The following is a 19531-nucleotide window of genomic DNA, read 5'->3' on the forward strand; positions in this document are numbered from 1 at the left end:
CCCCTGGACCTGTGCAGGGTAGGCATGTTCAGTGATCTGTCCATGAGTGCAACGTCTGTATTTTACGCTGTTAACACTGCTATCTGCAGACACAAGACTTTACCCACTCCCAAATTTCATTCCCTCAAGAGCTACGTTTATTATTTTTTTTATTGCAAATTCCCCTTTTATTTATTTGTAACTTTCCCTTTTTTTAAAAAAAAGTCTCAATCCACTTTTTAGTCACTATTTATATTGGTGTATGTACTTTTTAGATCCTTTCATTTTAGTTTTTACTATTTTGTGATAGCGTAAGTGCAGATAGCAGTTTATATTTTTAAAGTTTTTAAAATGTACTTATCTACCTACATCTGTTCTTGGGCTTCTGCTGCTGTGACACTTGAATTTCCCTGCATGGATCTTATCTTATTTGTGTTATCATTAGTAGAATTAGGCCATTGGTAGTAGTACATAGTAATGGTTTAGTAGGTCTATACTGTAGGTCTAAATTGGCATGGTGAACTACTAAATTATAATAGATCTACTTTATATTAATATAGTGTTATGCACTAGTGGGACAACTTACTGCAGCCCAATGTTTAATGTTCCTGGTGGGATCTGTGAGGGTGTGTAGTTTTTTTAAAGGGTGAAAAGTCAACAGGTTCTTCTGTGTCAACACCAGTGTTGCCTTACTGGTTTACTCAGTCTTGTGATCGGCTGCTAACTGGCTGGTTGTAGACCCATTAATCCTGATACTGTTTTTCTTCACAGCTGTACGGCTTCACTAAATGTCCACGTCTAATGGATGTAAACACTTCATAAAAACAAAGTGGAGTGGTTTCATTCTATCCGCTCTAGGAGACTTTTGGGAGGTGATATTACATGTTTTCCACTAGGTGGTGATATAATTCTGTCTGAGTGTGATGTTTGACAGCAGGGCTTGAGTTTCATTTTGTTTTCTGCCACTTGATGAAGAGGGGGTAGGGGGGCCCATGGTGTTAATCATTATGTTGTTTTAAAATTGGGTGACACTGTGGGCTGATGTGAAAGTGTGGAAGGAAAGTAAAAGAATAAATGGTACACATCGCAGCAAAAGTGCAATTCACATGAACACACACACGCACGCACACACAGGCAGAGACACACTCGTGCCACCTCTAGGGGGACTGTTGAGTTCACGAATGGGAACGCAGCTTGTGTGTGTGTGTGTGTGTGTGTGTGTGTGTGTGTGTGTGTGTGTGTGTGTGTGTGTGTGTGTGAGAGAGAGAGAGAGAGAGAGAGAGAGAGAGCGAGAGAGGGAGAGACTCTGGGAGGTCGAGGCGGTGGGAATGTTCTGTATCTCTGGCTGCGGAGAGCGAAGGTTGTCCGGCCAATTTCGCAGTGGCTCCTCGCTTCCCTCGGAACCAACGCCGCTTCCAGACGGACAGACCCGCGTCCGAAGCGCGTGACGGCGGCTGCGTGGGGACCGGAGACGGGGCTAAACTGGATCTCCACTGCAGTGTTACAGTTACTCCTGTAACGAGGATAGCCAATGGTAAGTACACTGCCTCTCTGCCTCTCTCTTTTCCCGCGGCTCCGCACAATGTTAATTCGTCGCGGGTCCGCCAAACCGAAACGCAGTGAAGGGCTTCACTGGTCGGGGGGGAAACGCCAACAGCTGACTTGTACTCCAGTGTTTTGCTGCGATGATTGCGGCGGCGTTGAGGAGCCTGAACTGTTCTGCAGGACTCTACACACCAAGCATTGGTCCTTATGCAGGCAGTGGCAATTCATTCCTACTTTTTTTTTTTTTTTTTTTTTTAATGTGACTTTTAACGTGAATCCCTGACGAAGAGGCCAAATGGGCTGCTCTACAGTTTGCATTCAGGGCCATAACATTTTCACCCATTTCTTTCCGTCCAGTGACCTGTTTGGAGTCTAAACATAATGACGTACAGGTTCACATTGAGGCAGACAGGCCCGGTGGTGTTGCCCGTGTGGACCCGGGCATGCCTGCACGCTAGTCGCGCAAACTGGACCGGCTCCATCCCTGCGAAATCCGGGGAACCAGTGGCCAGGACTGAAGTTGCCCGACGGAATGTGTTACTCCCGCTAAGTTGGTAAAGGCGGCGATGTGTGTCGAGCTGCGCTCCCCTCTGCAGCCCACGCACTCACGGCTGACTCCGGGCGACCCAGTCGTGCGGTGTCTCCATGTGTAGCGTGGTTAAAGAGGCTACATTGGAACATCGAGGGCTGTCGACTTCGCCTGCAGGCTGTTTGGATCGTGCTGTTATGTAATGCGCTTCGCCCGACTGCCCGCGACCAAACAGCCCGGGCCTACACGTGCAATTGCTTAACATATTTTTTCCCCCTCTATACTATTATTAGAATTAATATTATTATTATTATTATTATTATTAACATCGGGCCTCTGTTAGCAACGATGACGGGAAGGCTGCTGGTCAGTGTCGCATGGAGAAAAACAATATGCAAGATGTTATTAGTCAATAGAGGAATATAAGTGATAGCATCACCTTCTTCCTCATGTGTGATGCATGCAGGACGGCCCATGCGTGGTCCGGAGTTAATTCCTATTCTGTGGCAGATGCGTGCATGTACGGGTTGTATTACGCAAGAGCCGCATGCCGCTTCCTGACCTATCGTAAATGTAGGAAAAGGTGAGTGGAGGACTAAGGTTATCCCTGCAGGAAGCCTGAGGGCTTGGAGCAGAAGCTGAACTCGCGACATATTTGCATCATCTGATTGGGTCATATATAAATTGATGTTCTTAGTATGAACTACCATGCTGAGTATTGTGCTGGTTTGTAATAGTTATGATTGGCTATAACTAGAGTATTATCAGAAGGGGTTCAATTGAATTATATCTATTGAGGAAAAGTAGGAAAAATACTAAAGGTGTTATCGTTAATACAAAAAATGATGTATTTTAAACTCGATCTATGAACCCTGGTGTGTATTTGAAGCCAGTCTTTCAGTTAGATTTTTTTGTGTGGTGGTTGAGCAACTCACATTACAAGCTGCTGTTGATTATAGACATGGCCATGTGTGCAGTTCATGTGTGCTCTTCCCACTGTTTGTCTCAGCTCAGTCAGCCTGGCAGAGATTTGCTTATTAAGTTTAGAGGTTAGCAGTGTCCTTCACATGTGCTGCCAGAAGCCAGCTCTAGTGAGTCATCAAAGCTAATGGGGGAGGCATGGACAATTTAATCTGGACTGGAGAGCTCTTGATCTCTGATGGTGCCCACTCAGTAGGCCTTTGTTGTCAAACAGAGCGCACCCATCCCTGCCCACTCAAGATGGTAGGGGGCAGATTGTAGTGAATAGAGCATAGCACGGCACCAAGAAGAATGATTAGTCTCCTCAATAATGGTAAATGTTTAAAAAAAAAAAATGGAAAAAAATCCAGCAATCAGTGGAGAATTTGTTGAAATAGGACTGTGTTCAACCCCATAGTTTGATGACAAAACTGACCAGTGGCACCTGCTGCATGAGGCAATAATTGGAGGAGATTTTTTTTTTCTGTCACAATCCAGTGTTTTGCAAACAAAACAGCAAATCATTTCCATGGAAATGCCGTCCCAGGCTGGTGGGGAACGGTGATGAGGTAGAGTGGAACGGAAAGGACATTTACTAGATATTATTTCCTGTCTCAGCTATTGATTGTCAAACTTTCTGCCGGAAAATTATACACAAAGACATGCACGAGCAAATATAAATAAACACAGTAACCCCATCAATATTTATGATTCGACACGTTTGTTTTCCGTGATGTGCATGTATCTGTAAAGATCCTGATCTTTACGGATTCATGCACATGCATTGCCTGAGGTGATATTCCCTCAGGCAATGTTAGTTCAGCAACATCATGTGTATTGTTTGTGTGTTTTTCAAGGAAAACAGGTGGTCTTTAGAGGCACTAGGTGGTGTATAGGGCTGACACACTGACTGTTTCTACAGACGCAGGGTGGCTCAAACCCAGACACACCTCTGATGCCTCTGGCCAGTTTGAGCTCATGGTGTGTGCTCGCTGGGATGAACTAGTGGCCTGGCCAAAGAGCGCAGTGTTGCTACACGCGATAAAGCCCACACAGGTGAGAGGATCCTCAGAACTCTTTCTGAAACTGACATTATGCTTACAGGATGCTCAGAGTAAATGTCATGACATTGTTTTATGTGGTGATCTTCCATCTGCATGTTCTGTCTGTGTCAATGTGATTTTGTTTAGGATGTCGTGGGCCAGAGGCCTCTTTTTAGGCAGAGTGGACGAACGAAAGACAGCATGGGGAGAGCGCAATGGCAAAAAGAGGAAGGAGAGCTCATCACTGTGCAACCCACGCTATATGAGCTGTCTGAGGGACCCTGAGGACCTGGAGCCCCCTAATGTGGCCCCTCAGCATTACCATTGCGGAGCGGGCACCAGTGGGGGCAGCTTTGGCTTGCGCTGTGGCTGGCAGGAGGACCACTACGGGAAAAGGATGGGTGGCGGTGGGGATCTGGGTCTAAAGGCTGTGGACCTTGGCTTTGAAGATGGGGAGCTGAAGGTCAGGAAAGAGGAGGAATTAGGGGAGTTAGTAGAGGGCAGCTGCAAGACAATGACCGCTACAGACTGCTGGATGCGGGTTGTGTGGGTTTTCCAATCCAAGAAATTTCAGTCCGCCAAGCTGGAGCGACTGTACCAACGCTACTTCTTCAGGCTCAACCAGAGCTCTCTGACCATGCTGATGGGGGTGCTGGTGGTGGTGTGTGGGGTCATGCTGGCCTTCCACTGCATCCACACAACCCCCGATGTGGCCTACGTCTCGGTACTCTCCGTAGCCATGGCTCTCTTCTTGGCCATGATGGTGGTGTGCAACCGCAACGGCTTCCATCAGGACTACATGTGGATTGTGAGCTACCTGGTGATTGGGGTGCTGATTGTAGTTCAAGTTTTTGGCGTGCTGATGGTGTACCCCCGCAGTGCCTCAGAGGGCATCTGGTGGACGGTCTTCTTCATCTACATTATCTACACGCTGCTGCCGGTCAGAATGAGAGCTGCTGTGCTCAGTGGAGCTGTGCTGTCCACCATACACATTGTCACCGCCTGGCAGCTCAACCAAGAGGACATGTTCATTTTTAAACAGGTAAGTGTAAGCAGGAATAATACAGAACAATAAATCAGAGATATTCACTTACGTCTGTCAGTTTGTGTTAAGGGTGGGCGATATGGATGTTCTTCAATCAAGGTATATTTAATAATTTTATACTGTGTTATCAACAACAATATAGTGAGTACAGCTGAAAAAAATCGGTCCAATAATCAATTAATCATTTGACAGAAAATGAACATGCAACTATTTTGGTCACTTTTCAATCAAACATTTGAAGGTACCAGCTTTAAATGTGAGTATTTCTTGCTCTTTTTCTCTTTCATATAACATGATAACTGAACCTCAGCTTGAGCTCTGGGAAATTGTGATGGCCACTTTTCACAAATTTCTGACATTTAATAGACAAAAAAAAAAACTATCATTTTAAAAATAACATTAATCACTGTTGAAAATAATCTGGAGTTGCACCTATAGTGATATTGTGAGCTTTCTGGAAATTCAGATGAGAAAGTGTTTACAGACAAAATAATACATGAAGATGACTGTTTTTGTACATTTAATACCTGACAAATCAACTTCATTAGATTGATGCAGATAATCCAATATTACCACTAAGCATTCCTGCTCACTGATTTGCAACATTGCCCTCAACAACCAGAGGCATTAAAGAGATGGTTACCTCAGTATAAACGGTTTGAAAATCTTTGACGGTAGACAAATAATTAAACTGTAAATCATACTTTTAGCACTTTTTTTAAAGAATAGGTTCATACTCTTTCAAATCTATCTTAAAACAATATTCACGTACCCATATTTACAGCAAAAGATGTTGCAGTAATTACTCCTGTCCCTACTGGTCGCCTATTAAACCAATTTCACTGCCAGTGTTGGGGGATAAAATCCACACTTTTTGCTCTGTGAAAAATAAATCCCAAAGTTAGTCCAAAACTAATATGAGGCTCCAGCAGTCTGAGTTAGACAAATCAAGGGGGTATCTTCCAAAGTTATGCTCTCTTTTGGTACAAAAATTCCCTTGAAAATTTTGCACTATAAAGACAGTAGCTTTAGACGATACCACTTGATCTGGGAAACTCAGACTGATGAGGCCTCACAACCGCTTTCTTCACAAAGCGTTTTTGAACAAAGCTAGGACTGTGGATTTGGGTCCCCATCAAAATGAAGTCATGTCAGGAAGTGATCTCTTCACGGCTAGCATGACCAGGAGGAACAATAACAGTGACGAGTATCTCTGTCGCTGTAAACATGGGCACACAAGTATTGTTTTAAGACAGACAAAATGTGAATCTACTGTATTCTTCAATAGTTGTAATGCCAGTCATTACAGTCACACTTTGAACCTAAAGCCTGTATAATTAAAAATGATCTCCTTGTTTTAAAATGTAATTCTTGATACTTCTTTTTGGATCCTAGTTAGTGATGAATATACAACCATCTGTGAAACTTAAAGTGAACATATATTTATGAAAAAACAAGACAAAATTACCAGACTCGTGCTAGTCAGGGCCAACTAGTATGACCATACAGTTGCTCACACTGTTGTTAATGTATTCACCAGTGGAAACGCCCTACTTTCTGTACTCATCAATATAGGGCAAACATTGTACAGACTCCTCAACCACTTTACCATGTCAAAGGTGCCGTACTAAAAGTAGATGGTGCTGTAGATCTCGGCAGCTTTTCAAATGAGATTTTTAATGAGCCTATGTTTTGTGCTGTAGGGCAGCTATTGGCAACTCTGTTGGGGTTTGCGGAAGGTCATCTGGGTTGAATGAGCCCGTTTAGCTGCATTGTGGAGGAATATCACGATAATGTAGCATGGTGCCATTCAGGCTGCAGTTCTCTAAAACAAGGAGGCTATTGTAGTAAAATGAAACAGGGTGCGGTGGGATACTTGGATTGTGCAATGAATTTGATGGAAAACAGGATGATTACTTCTTCATTTTGGAAGCTGTGGAAAAAAAATATAAACAGAATTAGACATTTATAATGGATTCAGCTCCCAACACACGGGAAATATTTCTTCATTTTTTTTGTCTGTTTATACTTTTTGTATGTGCCGTGATTCACTTATAATGTACAATGTGTTTGTTTTAATGAGATATACACTATCAGATGGTAATAGTAAATTGTACTTAAGGATTCAAAAACAACGAACAAAACCGCTAAACCTCCAACACAGAAGTAATGAATGGCTTTAACAGGGCCCCAACTAACAATTATTTTGAGTTATTTTTAACAGTTAACCTGACTATTTTTATTATTAAGTCTTTAATGTATCAGAAAGTAGTAGTAAATACACGTCTGACGTTCCCAGAACCTGCAATGACATCTTCAAAATGCTTGTTTTAACCTACCAACAGTCCAAAACCCCAAACTGATTCTCTGTTTTACGATGATATAAAACAGAGAATCAGAGAAAATGCTCATAAGTTGGAACCAGCAAATGTTAAAGACCTTTTCACAGAGAGCATTTTGACATGTCACAGGAAGAAAAGCACAGGTATGAATTAAACGTGGCTGAATTCAATATGGCTTCTTCAGTTTCAGCATCCTGGTACTGTGCATGCTGGCTCACTGTCACACTGTTTTTTTTACTATAACAACTATGACTATGAAAGAGGGCTATGATAAGAGTTAACTGCACATTCAACCTATTAACTTTATTGTATGTACCAACCATGCAGTTTTCCTGCCATTTAATTGGTGCAAAGGTCACCCTACCATAAAGAGCTGGGTAGTGAAATCATTTATAAGAATTTTATTTGTACATGTTTGAGTGGAGTTTTGGTGTCCCATGATGGCCTACATGCGTTTTTTTTTCCAGACGCTTTTTTACACTTAAAAACTTGATACATGGTCAAACAAGGAATATGGACACAAAATAACTCCAAAAGCACACATATGGCTTGAACTCTAGTCTCTGTAGAAACATGCTATTGGTTTTCTCTACATGCCAACGCTGTTAAGCAACCAGATGATTGTGGAGTCATTCTGAATAAGGCAATATTGACATAACTCTACTGGTCCAGTGAGCTTGTGTGCTAAGTGCCCATGCCCCTGACTAGACAGGGTGACTTCAGGCACATTGTCCTGTTTCCTCTATGTAGCCTACTCCAGCCCTGGTTGGTTGCGTTGGTCTTCTGATGAGCGACTGCTGCCCTGCCTGAAGGCCTAGACCCCCAAGTATGTTCCAGTTCTCTGAGCAATCAATGGTGGGAAATGGTCTTCATACTGTTCTCGCTAGAGGGTTGCTGTCTCTCTTGGGCTTTTAATCGAGATGAAGGAAAGAGCATCAGCTTTGCTTGTGTTTTGTTTAATGCTGTTATCAACCATATCACACTCACCTGCACATACATCTTTTTAAATGAAGAGGACATTCAGTGCAATCTCTTTGTTTTCGCCCTCAAGAAAACAACCACACAGTGTGTGATTGAGTCAGCTCTCAGTCTCAACAGGTGTCTCTCAGTCTGGCTTCAAGCTACTCACAAATGTATGAATACAGAAGGACTCCATTCAATCTGTCACACCCCCTGTGATAGTAAGCTCACAAAACTCTCCTACTGGCGTCACATGGCCAGACTCTCTGACCTGGGAAAGCTGGTTTCTTCTTCTGGGACCTCATCATCCTCCAGCCCTCTCTGTGTCCCAGGCCTTTTCCCCTTATTTGTATTTTCCCTGCAGAGATGTTGATGCAGGATCAGGGCTGAGAAGATGGGAGGTCGATGATGGCGAGGACAAAAGGTGTCTTTGTGAGAGGCAAAGCAGGCGATGTTGGGGGGGGGATTACAGTGGTGACAAGGAGACGACCATGGATGGAGAGTGTGAAATAATGCTGGGCTGACGCACCCGGCTGTAAAAGAGCTGCCAGTCTCTTCTCTCTTTTTTCTCCTTCCACTTTCTTCCTCTTTTTCTCTGAGTCATAATTCCATTCTCACAAAATCCCTCTCAGATGTAGTGGCTTTTTATTTCACAACAGGCTGAGATAGAGCTCACACTACTCATGGGGATTGTTTCCATAGATCTCCATGTTTCACCACTCTGCTATGAAGGGCCTCCTCAGACAGCTACAGAGAGATGAAGGTATAACTTGCTCTCAAGAAAAAGCAAGTTACACTGCTACAGGCACAGGATTCAGGAGGGATCTCATTCATTCTTACAGGTGGCATCTGCTGTCTAGATTTAAAAGATGATGATCTGAAAGATTTAGACTGAAACAGAAGTAACACATTGAGCTCACAATATTTGCTCTAGGACAGGCATCATTTCAAGTAGACTTGGCAAGAAATTGTTGACAAGCATTCTCCTTCACAGACAAAATCAACACGAACGTTTTCTTTTACCACTCGCTTGCCCGTCTTTGTGTTTGCTTCTGGTTTTCAGCCTGGAAAACATGGCGGTTCCTCTTGAAACATGGAATTTCTCAATAATTTCATGTAATTTCAATGTAATTCATCTGAAACTGGTTTCTGAATTTAATGAATATTAACTTAAGACTTAGAAATCCTGTGCTATTTTGGTCTCACCTCATGAAGCATCACACTTTATCAGCATTTCATAAGTGTGAAACAGTAATTTGAAGATAATATGTTTGGTGCATTCAATCACAATACAGACCATGGAATATAGTTTTACTGCTAAGGAGCTATCAAGTGTTTTATCGTCAGTGTTTTCCCCTACTGCCTTAGCTGAGAGTATAATATGATACACTAATCGCCTATAAATTAAAATACAGATATATTTTACATAATTACATGAAGGTTGAAGGTCAAAACAGAATGAATTATTTCATGAATGAAGTACATTTATTCTGTAAATGATCAATTTAATATTTAGTCTTAAGTCCCCTTCTAATTGCAAAGCAAGATTTCCCTCCAAACCCAAACACATGTACCCAGTTTAGAGCAAGCTATTTAATATCAACAATTTTACTTTTGAACTGTTCAAACAACCTCATCTGTGTTCAATTTCAATACTCATAATGACTTTTTTCTTTGAATAACTGTAAAGTGGATGATGCACCTTGAATGCAAAGTGAGCCAAGTTGTTGGAAACTCTGCATTGATAATTTGTTGGGTTGAAGGTCCCTCTGGCGCTGTAACTTGGCCACAGAAGGGTCAAATTGTTATTTCTTTGTCTTCACTTCTGCTTACTGGGATTTTGCAAGCTTCATCGGTTAAACTGCATTTGGTTTGAAAGTCTGCTGCAGGCTGCTCTGACAGCTGACGTTGTTGTGGAAGCTGTTTTACTTCCAAGTCTTCACAGTTGGCAGATGACCAGCAGCCTCCTGATTGGAAGAAGCTACCAAATTCCTATTATCCTTTTGATGACGTCAATGTTTGTTTTTGTGTTTGGCTTTGTGATTTTTCTGCTTGTTAGCAACACTGAATGTCCTAATGTCGGCTCTTCACTGGAGCACATGAATGCACCACAAAGAATCAGAAGCACATAGCAATTTGTGTTCCAGTAGCTTCATGACGTCTTGTTGGTAGCCTTTAGTGGAAGCATGCAATAATCCTAATGGATGCTCCCCAGATTAGTGTATTTGACTTTTATTACCCTCTGCATTTTCATCAGGTTGGCTGAGTATATAATCAAGTGTGATTTTAGTGATCCACCCAAACTCCACATTTAGAAGAGTCGTCAGTAGATAACACCCTCCTGCATTGGTCTTCTTTGATACAGTCACCTGAGTTATGATTTCATCTCGTGGCGCAGAGCACTCAGACTGTGGCTGGAAGTCAGACACGTACGAGCCACACACATATACACACACACACACACACACACACACACACACACATATAGATCACATGGTCCAAAACAGATTAATCTGGCACTCAGAGGGCTTCCCTGTGAGAGACCACCTGTCCCTTGTTTTTTTGTCATGTCAGTCTTTCTTGTGGCTATATCAGCCAAGAAACTAACTTAACTACATGATTGGCATTCGGTGCCGTGTAGAGCAGAAGTTTACTTTGATATATGTATTTCCATAACTTAAGTATGAACAGCTGTGCATCCATACGCCTACATGTCTAAAGGGGGATTATGTGATTTACTGTGCCATTGTTGAGTTCAAGATTTTATATCCAGCAGGTGTGTGAGATGTCATCCATGGATTAATAAGGAACCAAACAGATTTTTTTTTGTGTGCAGCAGGATATATTTGGATATCCAAATCCTAGTTGGAGTCTTCTAAAGAGGAGCTATTGACACGCAGGTCAAGAGGAGAGTGAAGTCTCGAAGGTACATTTAGTCTGTGCTTTTGTTATTGTGTGCTGATCCAGCACTAAAAGGAAAAACCAGTTCCTTAGGCAGACTGTTATGGGGTCAACGAATATGGGACTAGTGGAAACATACTGATCCCTGACAACAGCTGTGTCTGATACTTGCATGCACTTTAGGGTAATACCCTCTGCTCTCTGATTTGAAAGTGATACTGAAACTAAGAGAAAAAGTTGATTTTTTAAAATTTAGTTTAGGGAGTATTATCTCCCTGAATGTACAAGATAAACAAACAAAACCAAGGATCTGCTCATGTATTTGATGCCAACTATAAATACTTGACACTCTTCGGTACTTGTTATTATGGACACATTTTGATCAGTTTGATCCCCAGCCCTGATTATGTTGAGCGGATCCAGTTACCAGTGTAGACACCTTACTGTATGTATACCTACATACGCACATAGGCCATGAGTAGTGGAGTGTGTGATCTGTGCCTGTCGCGTGAACTGCACGTATCAGATCAGCTCACTTAGCTGCTTTCAAATGGTGAGAACCCATCATCAGGTAATGTGAGTGCCAAACAATGCAGTGGCTCAAACAATAGATCCCCCCTTTACTCCAAACCTCACCCCCCCCAGAAAGGGAGAGAGATTGTGACTCATCCACTTACTGTATTACAACCAGAGGCAATGATACAAACTCGGATAACTTCCACCACCATGGATGGGAACAATTAGGATTAGGGATAGGTGAAGTATTGCTCTTAAAATACAGCCAATGATAAGGGAAATAATAGCTGGGCTAATAATAGCTGCGAGAGTTGGGGATGAGGAAGTGAAGGCTTCTAATAACAGCTCATAGTTTACTAACATCTTGGCTCTCAGCAAAAGTAAATACAGGGATTTAAGGCTGAACTGCCATGGCGGATGGCCAAAAGATATATATTAGGAATCCATTAGTGGTGTTAAATGTTGATCTTTGTGGCATGCAAGCTCCCAGGCTTTCAAGGGCAGTTTTACTCTGGATCCCGGTGAGCATAGTGCACCCTATGCTAGCACTGGTGACAGGAAGGTGTATGGATCTCTGTCAAAGGTCACCGTCACACTAGCCAACTGACTTGTTATCCTGCTATCCCAGTTACAATTAGACAGTTAAAACAGTGACAACAGATGTTGGGCCGGCATAAGAATGCACTACTGGAGTGAAACTAAATAACAAACATGTTTACTATCAGTGTACAAATAGGGAACACCTCCCTGCAATTGAAATGTACACCGCTCTGCACAACACGTCTTTATTGTAAGGCATTGTAAGAATAAGACCCTCTCTGAGCTGCTCAATCTCTTCAACTTTCACCTGACCAGCTTATTAAAAGGAAAGTGCAGATCGTCCTAAGGATTTTGTCCAGTCAGTGTAGATAGTTTTTACTGTTAGCTGCTCCATTTAAAGCACTGAGCCTTTGTGTCTCACAGCCTGTCTTTTGCACATTTTCATTGAATGATGTCAGATACAATAACAAGACCCTGGTCCCATGATGTAATTTCACACACACAGGGTAAATCCAAAGGAAGTTACACTATCTTGTGCACAGGATCACAGGATCCTTTCACTGAAGTGTGCAGAAAGCCTGTCTTAATTTATTATCCTCGCTCCTTACGCAAAAAAAAAAAAATCCTTGCCTTTTAAGGTTACAAAAAGATAGTACTGTTTTCTTTGTTGGGATGACGTGTCATGAGTGTGTTCATGTTGTAAAGAACAGTCAAAGCTGCTGCACTCTGCCTTCTTTTGAACATTCAATATGGTTGAATCGCATTTCCAAGAGTCTTTGTTTTGGTGTGTGTAGCCTTTAAGGGCTGAGCAGAGATGTTCAGGACATCATACATAGAAGGTCAGAACACTAAGACATATACTGTAGCAGTTCAGCTTGTAGTTTTCAAACCATGTGTTGAAACTCTACACCTGTGCTTTTATTCCCGTGAAATGCTGCTGATGTATCAGGCTTCACAGACTTGTGACACTTCCTGAAGTTGGCCCAGGAGGTGGATGTGTTACATGCATGAGTTCAGTATCAGCTCATCCTTTACTGAGCAACTCATGGAAGACCAAGTCAAAACTTTAGTTGGAGCAGTTACCAAACTCCTCATGTGTTTCTACTGTTTAAACTATAACCTGTTGTTCTTGTCCCAGGATTGATCTGTATGCTTTATAGTAAAAGTCAATATTGTGTGTGGTTAGGACACTCAACAGCAAAGGGCAGTGGCTAAAACTGTCCTAAAACTGAATATTAGCAGATGCTTATATAAGTGGACAGTGAATCTAGACTCTTGCATGTTTTTATTGGAGCTACAACATCTAGCCCACATACACTCATGCACATCTCATTTAATGCAGTTTAATGCCCTCTCTCTTAACTCTGTTACTCAGTATTCACAGACTAAAAGTTGTGTTACATTGGTCTCTATCAAAGTGAAATGGTGGCCTTGGAGTCATGTCGTACATTGTGCTTAAAAGGAGATGGAGGCAATAGCAACTGAAATGGGAATTCCTGGATGTTTAGCTCACAGTCACACAGTTCAAGGTCTGGACTCCCTCACATAGTTCAAATCAGTGTGTAGAGCCAACAGAGGAGTGAATGGAGCTGGTTGGTTTGTTAGGCTAATTAACCAAATCTTGTGTCCTTTACCCGCCGTGCAGTAATTGCAGCTGTGCTGTGTGAGGGTGTGAGTGGGCAGGAAGTGAGGGGTTAGAGAGGACACAGCTGGGGGGGAGAGTGTTGTATCCAGTCCTGCACCCTCCCTCCCTCTGTCATTTCCAGCAAAACACTGACCCCGGACCACTGAGCAGCCAAGACCACTGACAAACAGACGCTAATGTGCTTCAAATTACAGCTTTGTGTGTAAAGATCATCTAATACAATGGTACATTTAATGCTTATAGACATTAATTAATTCATGTTACCTGTTGAGTAATAATTCAAACGAGGAAAAGGGGAAGACAGGGCATACAATTCCTGTTGGTTCTGTTACTAATGTTATTAAGGGAAGAAAACAAAAATTTAAATGAGAGAAGTCAAATTGAGCTGAAGCAATAAGTTTATTAATCCATTGGTTGATTGACTGGTAATTAATCTGCATTAGTTTATTGTTACTTTTCAATCAAGTCTATGATAATAAATTGAATATCCTTGGGTTGTGTACTCGGGTGGACAAAAACAGGCTATTTAAAGATTACCCTTGGGACCTTGGCAAATTGTGTTGAACAGTTTACACTATTTTTCGCAAATGTCTGCCTTTTTATACACTAAACAATTTATCAGTGAATGAAGATCATTGTTATTTTCAGCCCTAAAGTAAAAACAGAATGGACCTTGGATTAAAGCACATATAAGCCTTGAAAACCTGAGGTTGCTCACCCATTTTATGTAAGATTATTTTGTGGCTGTTTCCTTAGGTCACAGAGACTGGAAATGCTTGGAAAGGGGAATAATTGATAAATGTCCCAGAGCAGACTTAAACCCAAGATGCTACATGGTATAATTCTGCCAAATTAAGTAAACCACAAGAAAGTAATAAGGCAACTAAAACATGTGTTTATGTTTGTGCTTTGTTTTAGGGAATGGCCTTGTTTAAGGCCCTCAAATGACAGTGCAAATACAACAACGAATAATAAAACCAATAATATTTGTGTCCAGTTTTACTAAAAGTTGTTTCCCTCTATTCTGTGTAAATCCTCTTTTGTTGCTGGATCTTGACCATTGTATTCAGGCTCTACATGCACATACAGATACAGAAGTGGTAAAATCATGACCAGCCGAACACAAATTGTCTCCAATAAGGAGCGATATAATTTTGCTCGTTGTAGCTGTTGAACTTTAGTCAAACAAGAATAAATAGAAGGTTGAGATATTGAACTATAAAGATAAATGAGCATTATAATCTTTTTGATTTGATGAAAAATGTTTATTTAGAAAAATGGAGTGGGTAGTTTTAACTGGTGCTTACAGTTTGCTTTAGTCAGTAATTCGCTGGGAGATGTTCCTCATGTTTGGACGTTTATGTGCAAGTATTAATTCAGGATCTGTTTTTCTGACAGATGTGCAGCCTGGGTCCAGCTCTATTTAGCTTTGCGGAATTTGCCTGAGCATTTCACAAAGATTACTTCGTGGCCTCGCTGGTCGCCTGAGACCAATTTTGGTTTGGCCCAGGCTATGATGAAAAACAAAGCTCTGATTCCAGATGGCAGAGACCCAAGATGGCAAAGACAGACACCCCACCCCTCTCCAAAATCTATCTTTATAAGGAATAGCTTCTTTCGTATTTCAGTAATTACACATTATAGTAACCCCAATTAGATCAGGACTAGTGCAACAGAGTCTCATAGTATTGTCTGTGTTATCTTTTCCGGCTATGATCTGCAGTGTGAGCTTTGACGTTCATCTCTGTAGGACATTTTAAAAGCTCTCGATGCCTATCAAAGGTCATGTGCCGGAGAGTAGCCCCCATGTCAACAGCAGTCAGTGTCCCCAGAGCCCGTGTGTTGACTTTTGGGAATTAGCACTCTGGCCTTTTAAAGTTTAAACTTCAGCTTTAGTGGAGCTCAGGGTTGCTGAGATATCTGAACTTATCTTTCATTGCAGGCCTTTTCAGATACTCCTGGATAAAACCCAAACATTGATTACTTGAACAATACCTTTATTCTATAAGTGACAGCATGTCATATCTGTGATTATCAGTTCTTAGTTTACCTCCTCTCAATGTATTGTCATAGGAGTTAATATTAGTTACAGATTCATCAACATGTGACCACCTCAGCTCTGCTCACAACAATAGGTTTCTACAGTAGCCTTTGCTGAACCTACTTAAAAATAAAAGAAACACTTTTACAGTAACCACCGTGCAGCAGGCCTAAATGTCTTGAAAACATCTCTTATTAATCAACAGAACATATCAACTGTGGCATCAGTTTGGTCTCTGAATGAATGGATAACGACCTTGCAGTAAACCTGATCTGCGCATATGTACATTCCAGCATGCTTGTGTGTGAGGGGATTGTCCAGTGGGATGTTATTAAAGACGAAATGGATTTGCTGTGTGGTTGCCAAGCAAAAATCTTTTCCATCCCGTTCCTTAATTCATTCTTTAAAATGCTATCCGTCTGCCTTACTTTATAAAGCACCTTCCTGGGAACCGCACCTTATAAGCCAATGTTTGGACTCCTTTTAACTTCACCGCCAAGAGGTTCCTGCTTAAGTAAATGTCGAGCGAGGCTTTTCTTTGAGAGCCAAAAGTCTGAGGGAAGAATGATCAGGAGGCATCAGAGGAAGATAGTCTAAGTCCAGCTTAGTGGTTGTAAAGAGAGTGTCACCGTGCTAATGATGAGAAGCCGCTTCTGCCCTCTTTACACCACATCACTATTTGGAGAGTGGAGTGTCAGAGTGGCCCTGGACTTGCAGGCCTGAGTGATATAAGTGCAACAACAGACAAAACAAGCTTCAAGATCAAAGAGCTGCCAGTCCAAAAGGTGTCATGCATACATGCACATGCATAACTCACACACACACAAAGATTTATTCAAAAGCCTCGATGAATGCTTCTGCTTCAAATCTCCAGACCATGTGGTGACTTGACAATACTGTATAACTTTGCAATAACACAAGCTTTGTTCATCATGTTTCCCCACAATTTCATTTCAATTATTTGGTGCTATCACGCTGTTATATTGAGCTATCATTCAAGATGTAGTCAGTCAATTGTTGTTCAGCTCTAAAAAGCTAAACCTGAATGCAGCGGACCTGCTTATATTTTGGAGCTTTTGCGGGAGTTTCAGTGCTGCACTTGCATTTGCATCACATTTGCAAATACATGCGTATCCTTGCTATCGTTGCCCTGTTGTGTGTTTTCCTGTTCAATAAAATACACAAAACCCCAAATGCGGGACCTCCTAAGCTGCGTTTAAGTACCCTCTACGCTTGTTGCCAAACTATCAACATCAATTTGATAGGAATGTCTTAACTTGGACCGAAATCTGAGCGCGCTCACATGGAAAGCTGAATTTCCTGAATGTAAATTGAGTGCACTGCTGAGAAGCGTGGTCTTGGGAACTGCAGGTGGCCCTGTATCTCAGACAGGCCACTTAACTAAGTTATCTGGCTCACTCTGTTCAGAGCCATCTGCTTGGGATTAATGCGATCAGGTTGTATCAGCGCCGTTCGAGACTGGACTGCCGGGTCTCCATTGGTGGTCTGTAACATTATGTTGCAGAACTTATCAGGAAGCTCTGGCCTGTTAGTAAACATAATAGGCTGATCGTTAATTGAGCGACGGTGTGGCACAAATTCAGTGTTTCACGTAGAGAACAATTGCTCAGCCATTCATGCAAAGAAAACGAGTGGATGTTCTGTGTAGGTCCTGACACCTGATCTTCAATAGCCTGATGATGAGAGGCCCCACACCTCCTGACCGCTTTGATCTGAATCCCTGAGAGTTGACTTACAGTTTGCATCAGCCATTCTCTGTCATCCTGCATCAAGGAGTTCAGGGAAAAGTTCTTCTTAGTCCATCCTGAAAACTTGTTTGAGGGAACCTGGCTGCATCTATATCCCTCAGAAATAAAAAATGGCAATAAATTCTAGTTAGTTCCTCATTAGTGGTGTGCTGCAGCTACATCAGGGATTGGTATTTATCCAATATATCAAAGGCATGTTGGCTTCTGCACCTGCAAACCATTAGTGTGTTTATTTTTGCTAAATGCCGTGCTCCTAATCTGGTTTGGCCATTTGTTTGGAAGAAGAAGCTACAACTTTTCAAACAAACAGAACGGAATTTGCCTGTGACTGTCCTCTGGATAATCATGATCTGTTAAACCACAGGTTGTTAGATTGTCCCTGACTTGTTGTGACAACAAAGGGCAAGTTCTTGTGTATACAGTGTAAACCTGATCTCAGAATCATGGTAAAAAGCCTGCCATCACTCTACAAGCTTGAGGCTGTGTTTTTGTAAACTTTCGTTGGGAGTTATGATTAATGTGTGGATGCTAAGTAGCTAAGTAGTTTAATGCTTCTCTTGATTTCTTTATTATTCACATTTTGATGGGACAAAGACATGCATGAAAATATGTGATGTATGCATGTGTACAGATAATCATCCTCTATCTCCAGTTCTGCCTCTGTCTTCTGCTGTCTTTCTGATAAACACAAATTACAAACACACACAAACACATACTGGTTTGGCAACATACCAGCCATGGCTCAGAAATACTGATACTGGCTGATGAGATTTTTCAAGTCCTACAGTTTAGTTATAATGTTGTTATTAAGATGATTGAAATTCAGCCTTTATGTGTGTACCCTGCCTGCATGTCTTTTTCTCAGTATTGATGATATCATCTTCAGAGGAAGCACTCAGTGCTCTGGTCATGGGTCAAGAGACTTTCCCAGGCTGGAGTGTGTTTCTGAACATGGAGAGGATGTGTGTGTGTGTGTGTGTGTGTGTGTGTGTGTGTGTGTGTGTGTGTGTGTTCTTGCGTGTGCTTGCGTGTGCGCGTACATGCCTGTGTGTTTCTGAACAGAGGGGAAGTCCAGAGCTCAAAGCTCCATTTCTGATGTTCGGTCTTAGCTGTAGACTAGTGAGAAGAAAAATTACTCACACACTTACACTCTGGCTTTCCACACACACATCCAGAAACACGCAGTCCCAGACAGAAAGCAGCACAGAGGAATGCTTTTAGGGTCGACGACCCCACAAAACTAACTGTACATTATATCTAAACTTAATTTACTCAAGCTGCAGATAATGCTGTTTTACAGTTTGTGCATCTGCATTCTCAGAGCCTCATTGTTCAACCAACATACCTCCCTGCACTGGGTACACAGAAAAAACTAATAGTAATGGCTGTTTCTGTTTCCTCACTACTGTCTAAAGCTCTGTACATTCAGACGCAACACCGGTTGCATAAAAAAGTCTCTGTCGTACTACGGGGTCAAATCATCTGTTTTCGGCTTTTTCAACAAAAGTCGCCTTTTCCCATGCCACACGAATCTGCCCCTGATATTTTTCATTTTGAGCGGATTCCATACACACTATAAAGACAATATAAACTTTCAACTCAAGCAGAACGAAAACCGGATTCTTCACATGTTCCCAGTCATGCATCACATTTAACCATCTGCCATTCATAGTCCAACATGAGCAGAATGTCATCTTGCTGAGCAACCACAAGGCC

General features: G+C 41.9%; 1 protein-coding gene across 2 annotated transcripts in view; it reads left to right on the plus strand.

Moving 5' to 3' along the window:
- The first annotated feature begins 1307 nt into the window (after positions 1-1307).
- The window catches only part of LOC120803470 (adenylate cyclase type 6-like), a 30678-nt gene continuing 12454 nt past the window's right edge, over positions 1308-19531 (plus strand). The window contains exons 1-3 of one of the 2 annotated variants that reach the window (XM_040151944.1): positions 1308-1513; positions 3871-4069; positions 4204-5098. In XM_040151944.1, the coding sequence (XP_040007878.1) occupies positions 4205-5098 (894 nt within the window). In that variant the 5' untranslated portion in view covers positions 1308-1513; positions 3871-4069; position 4204. The remainder of the gene's footprint in view (positions 1514-3870; positions 4070-4203; positions 5099-19531) is intronic. The other variant, XM_040151943.1, reaches the window with a different exon arrangement.

The sequence above is a fragment of the Xiphias gladius genome, chromosome 18 (assembly GCF_016859285.1).
Source record: "Xiphias gladius isolate SHS-SW01 ecotype Sanya breed wild chromosome 18, ASM1685928v1, whole genome shotgun sequence".
In the NCBI taxonomy this organism is placed as follows: domain Eukaryota; kingdom Metazoa; phylum Chordata; class Actinopteri; order Istiophoriformes; family Xiphiidae; genus Xiphias; species Xiphias gladius.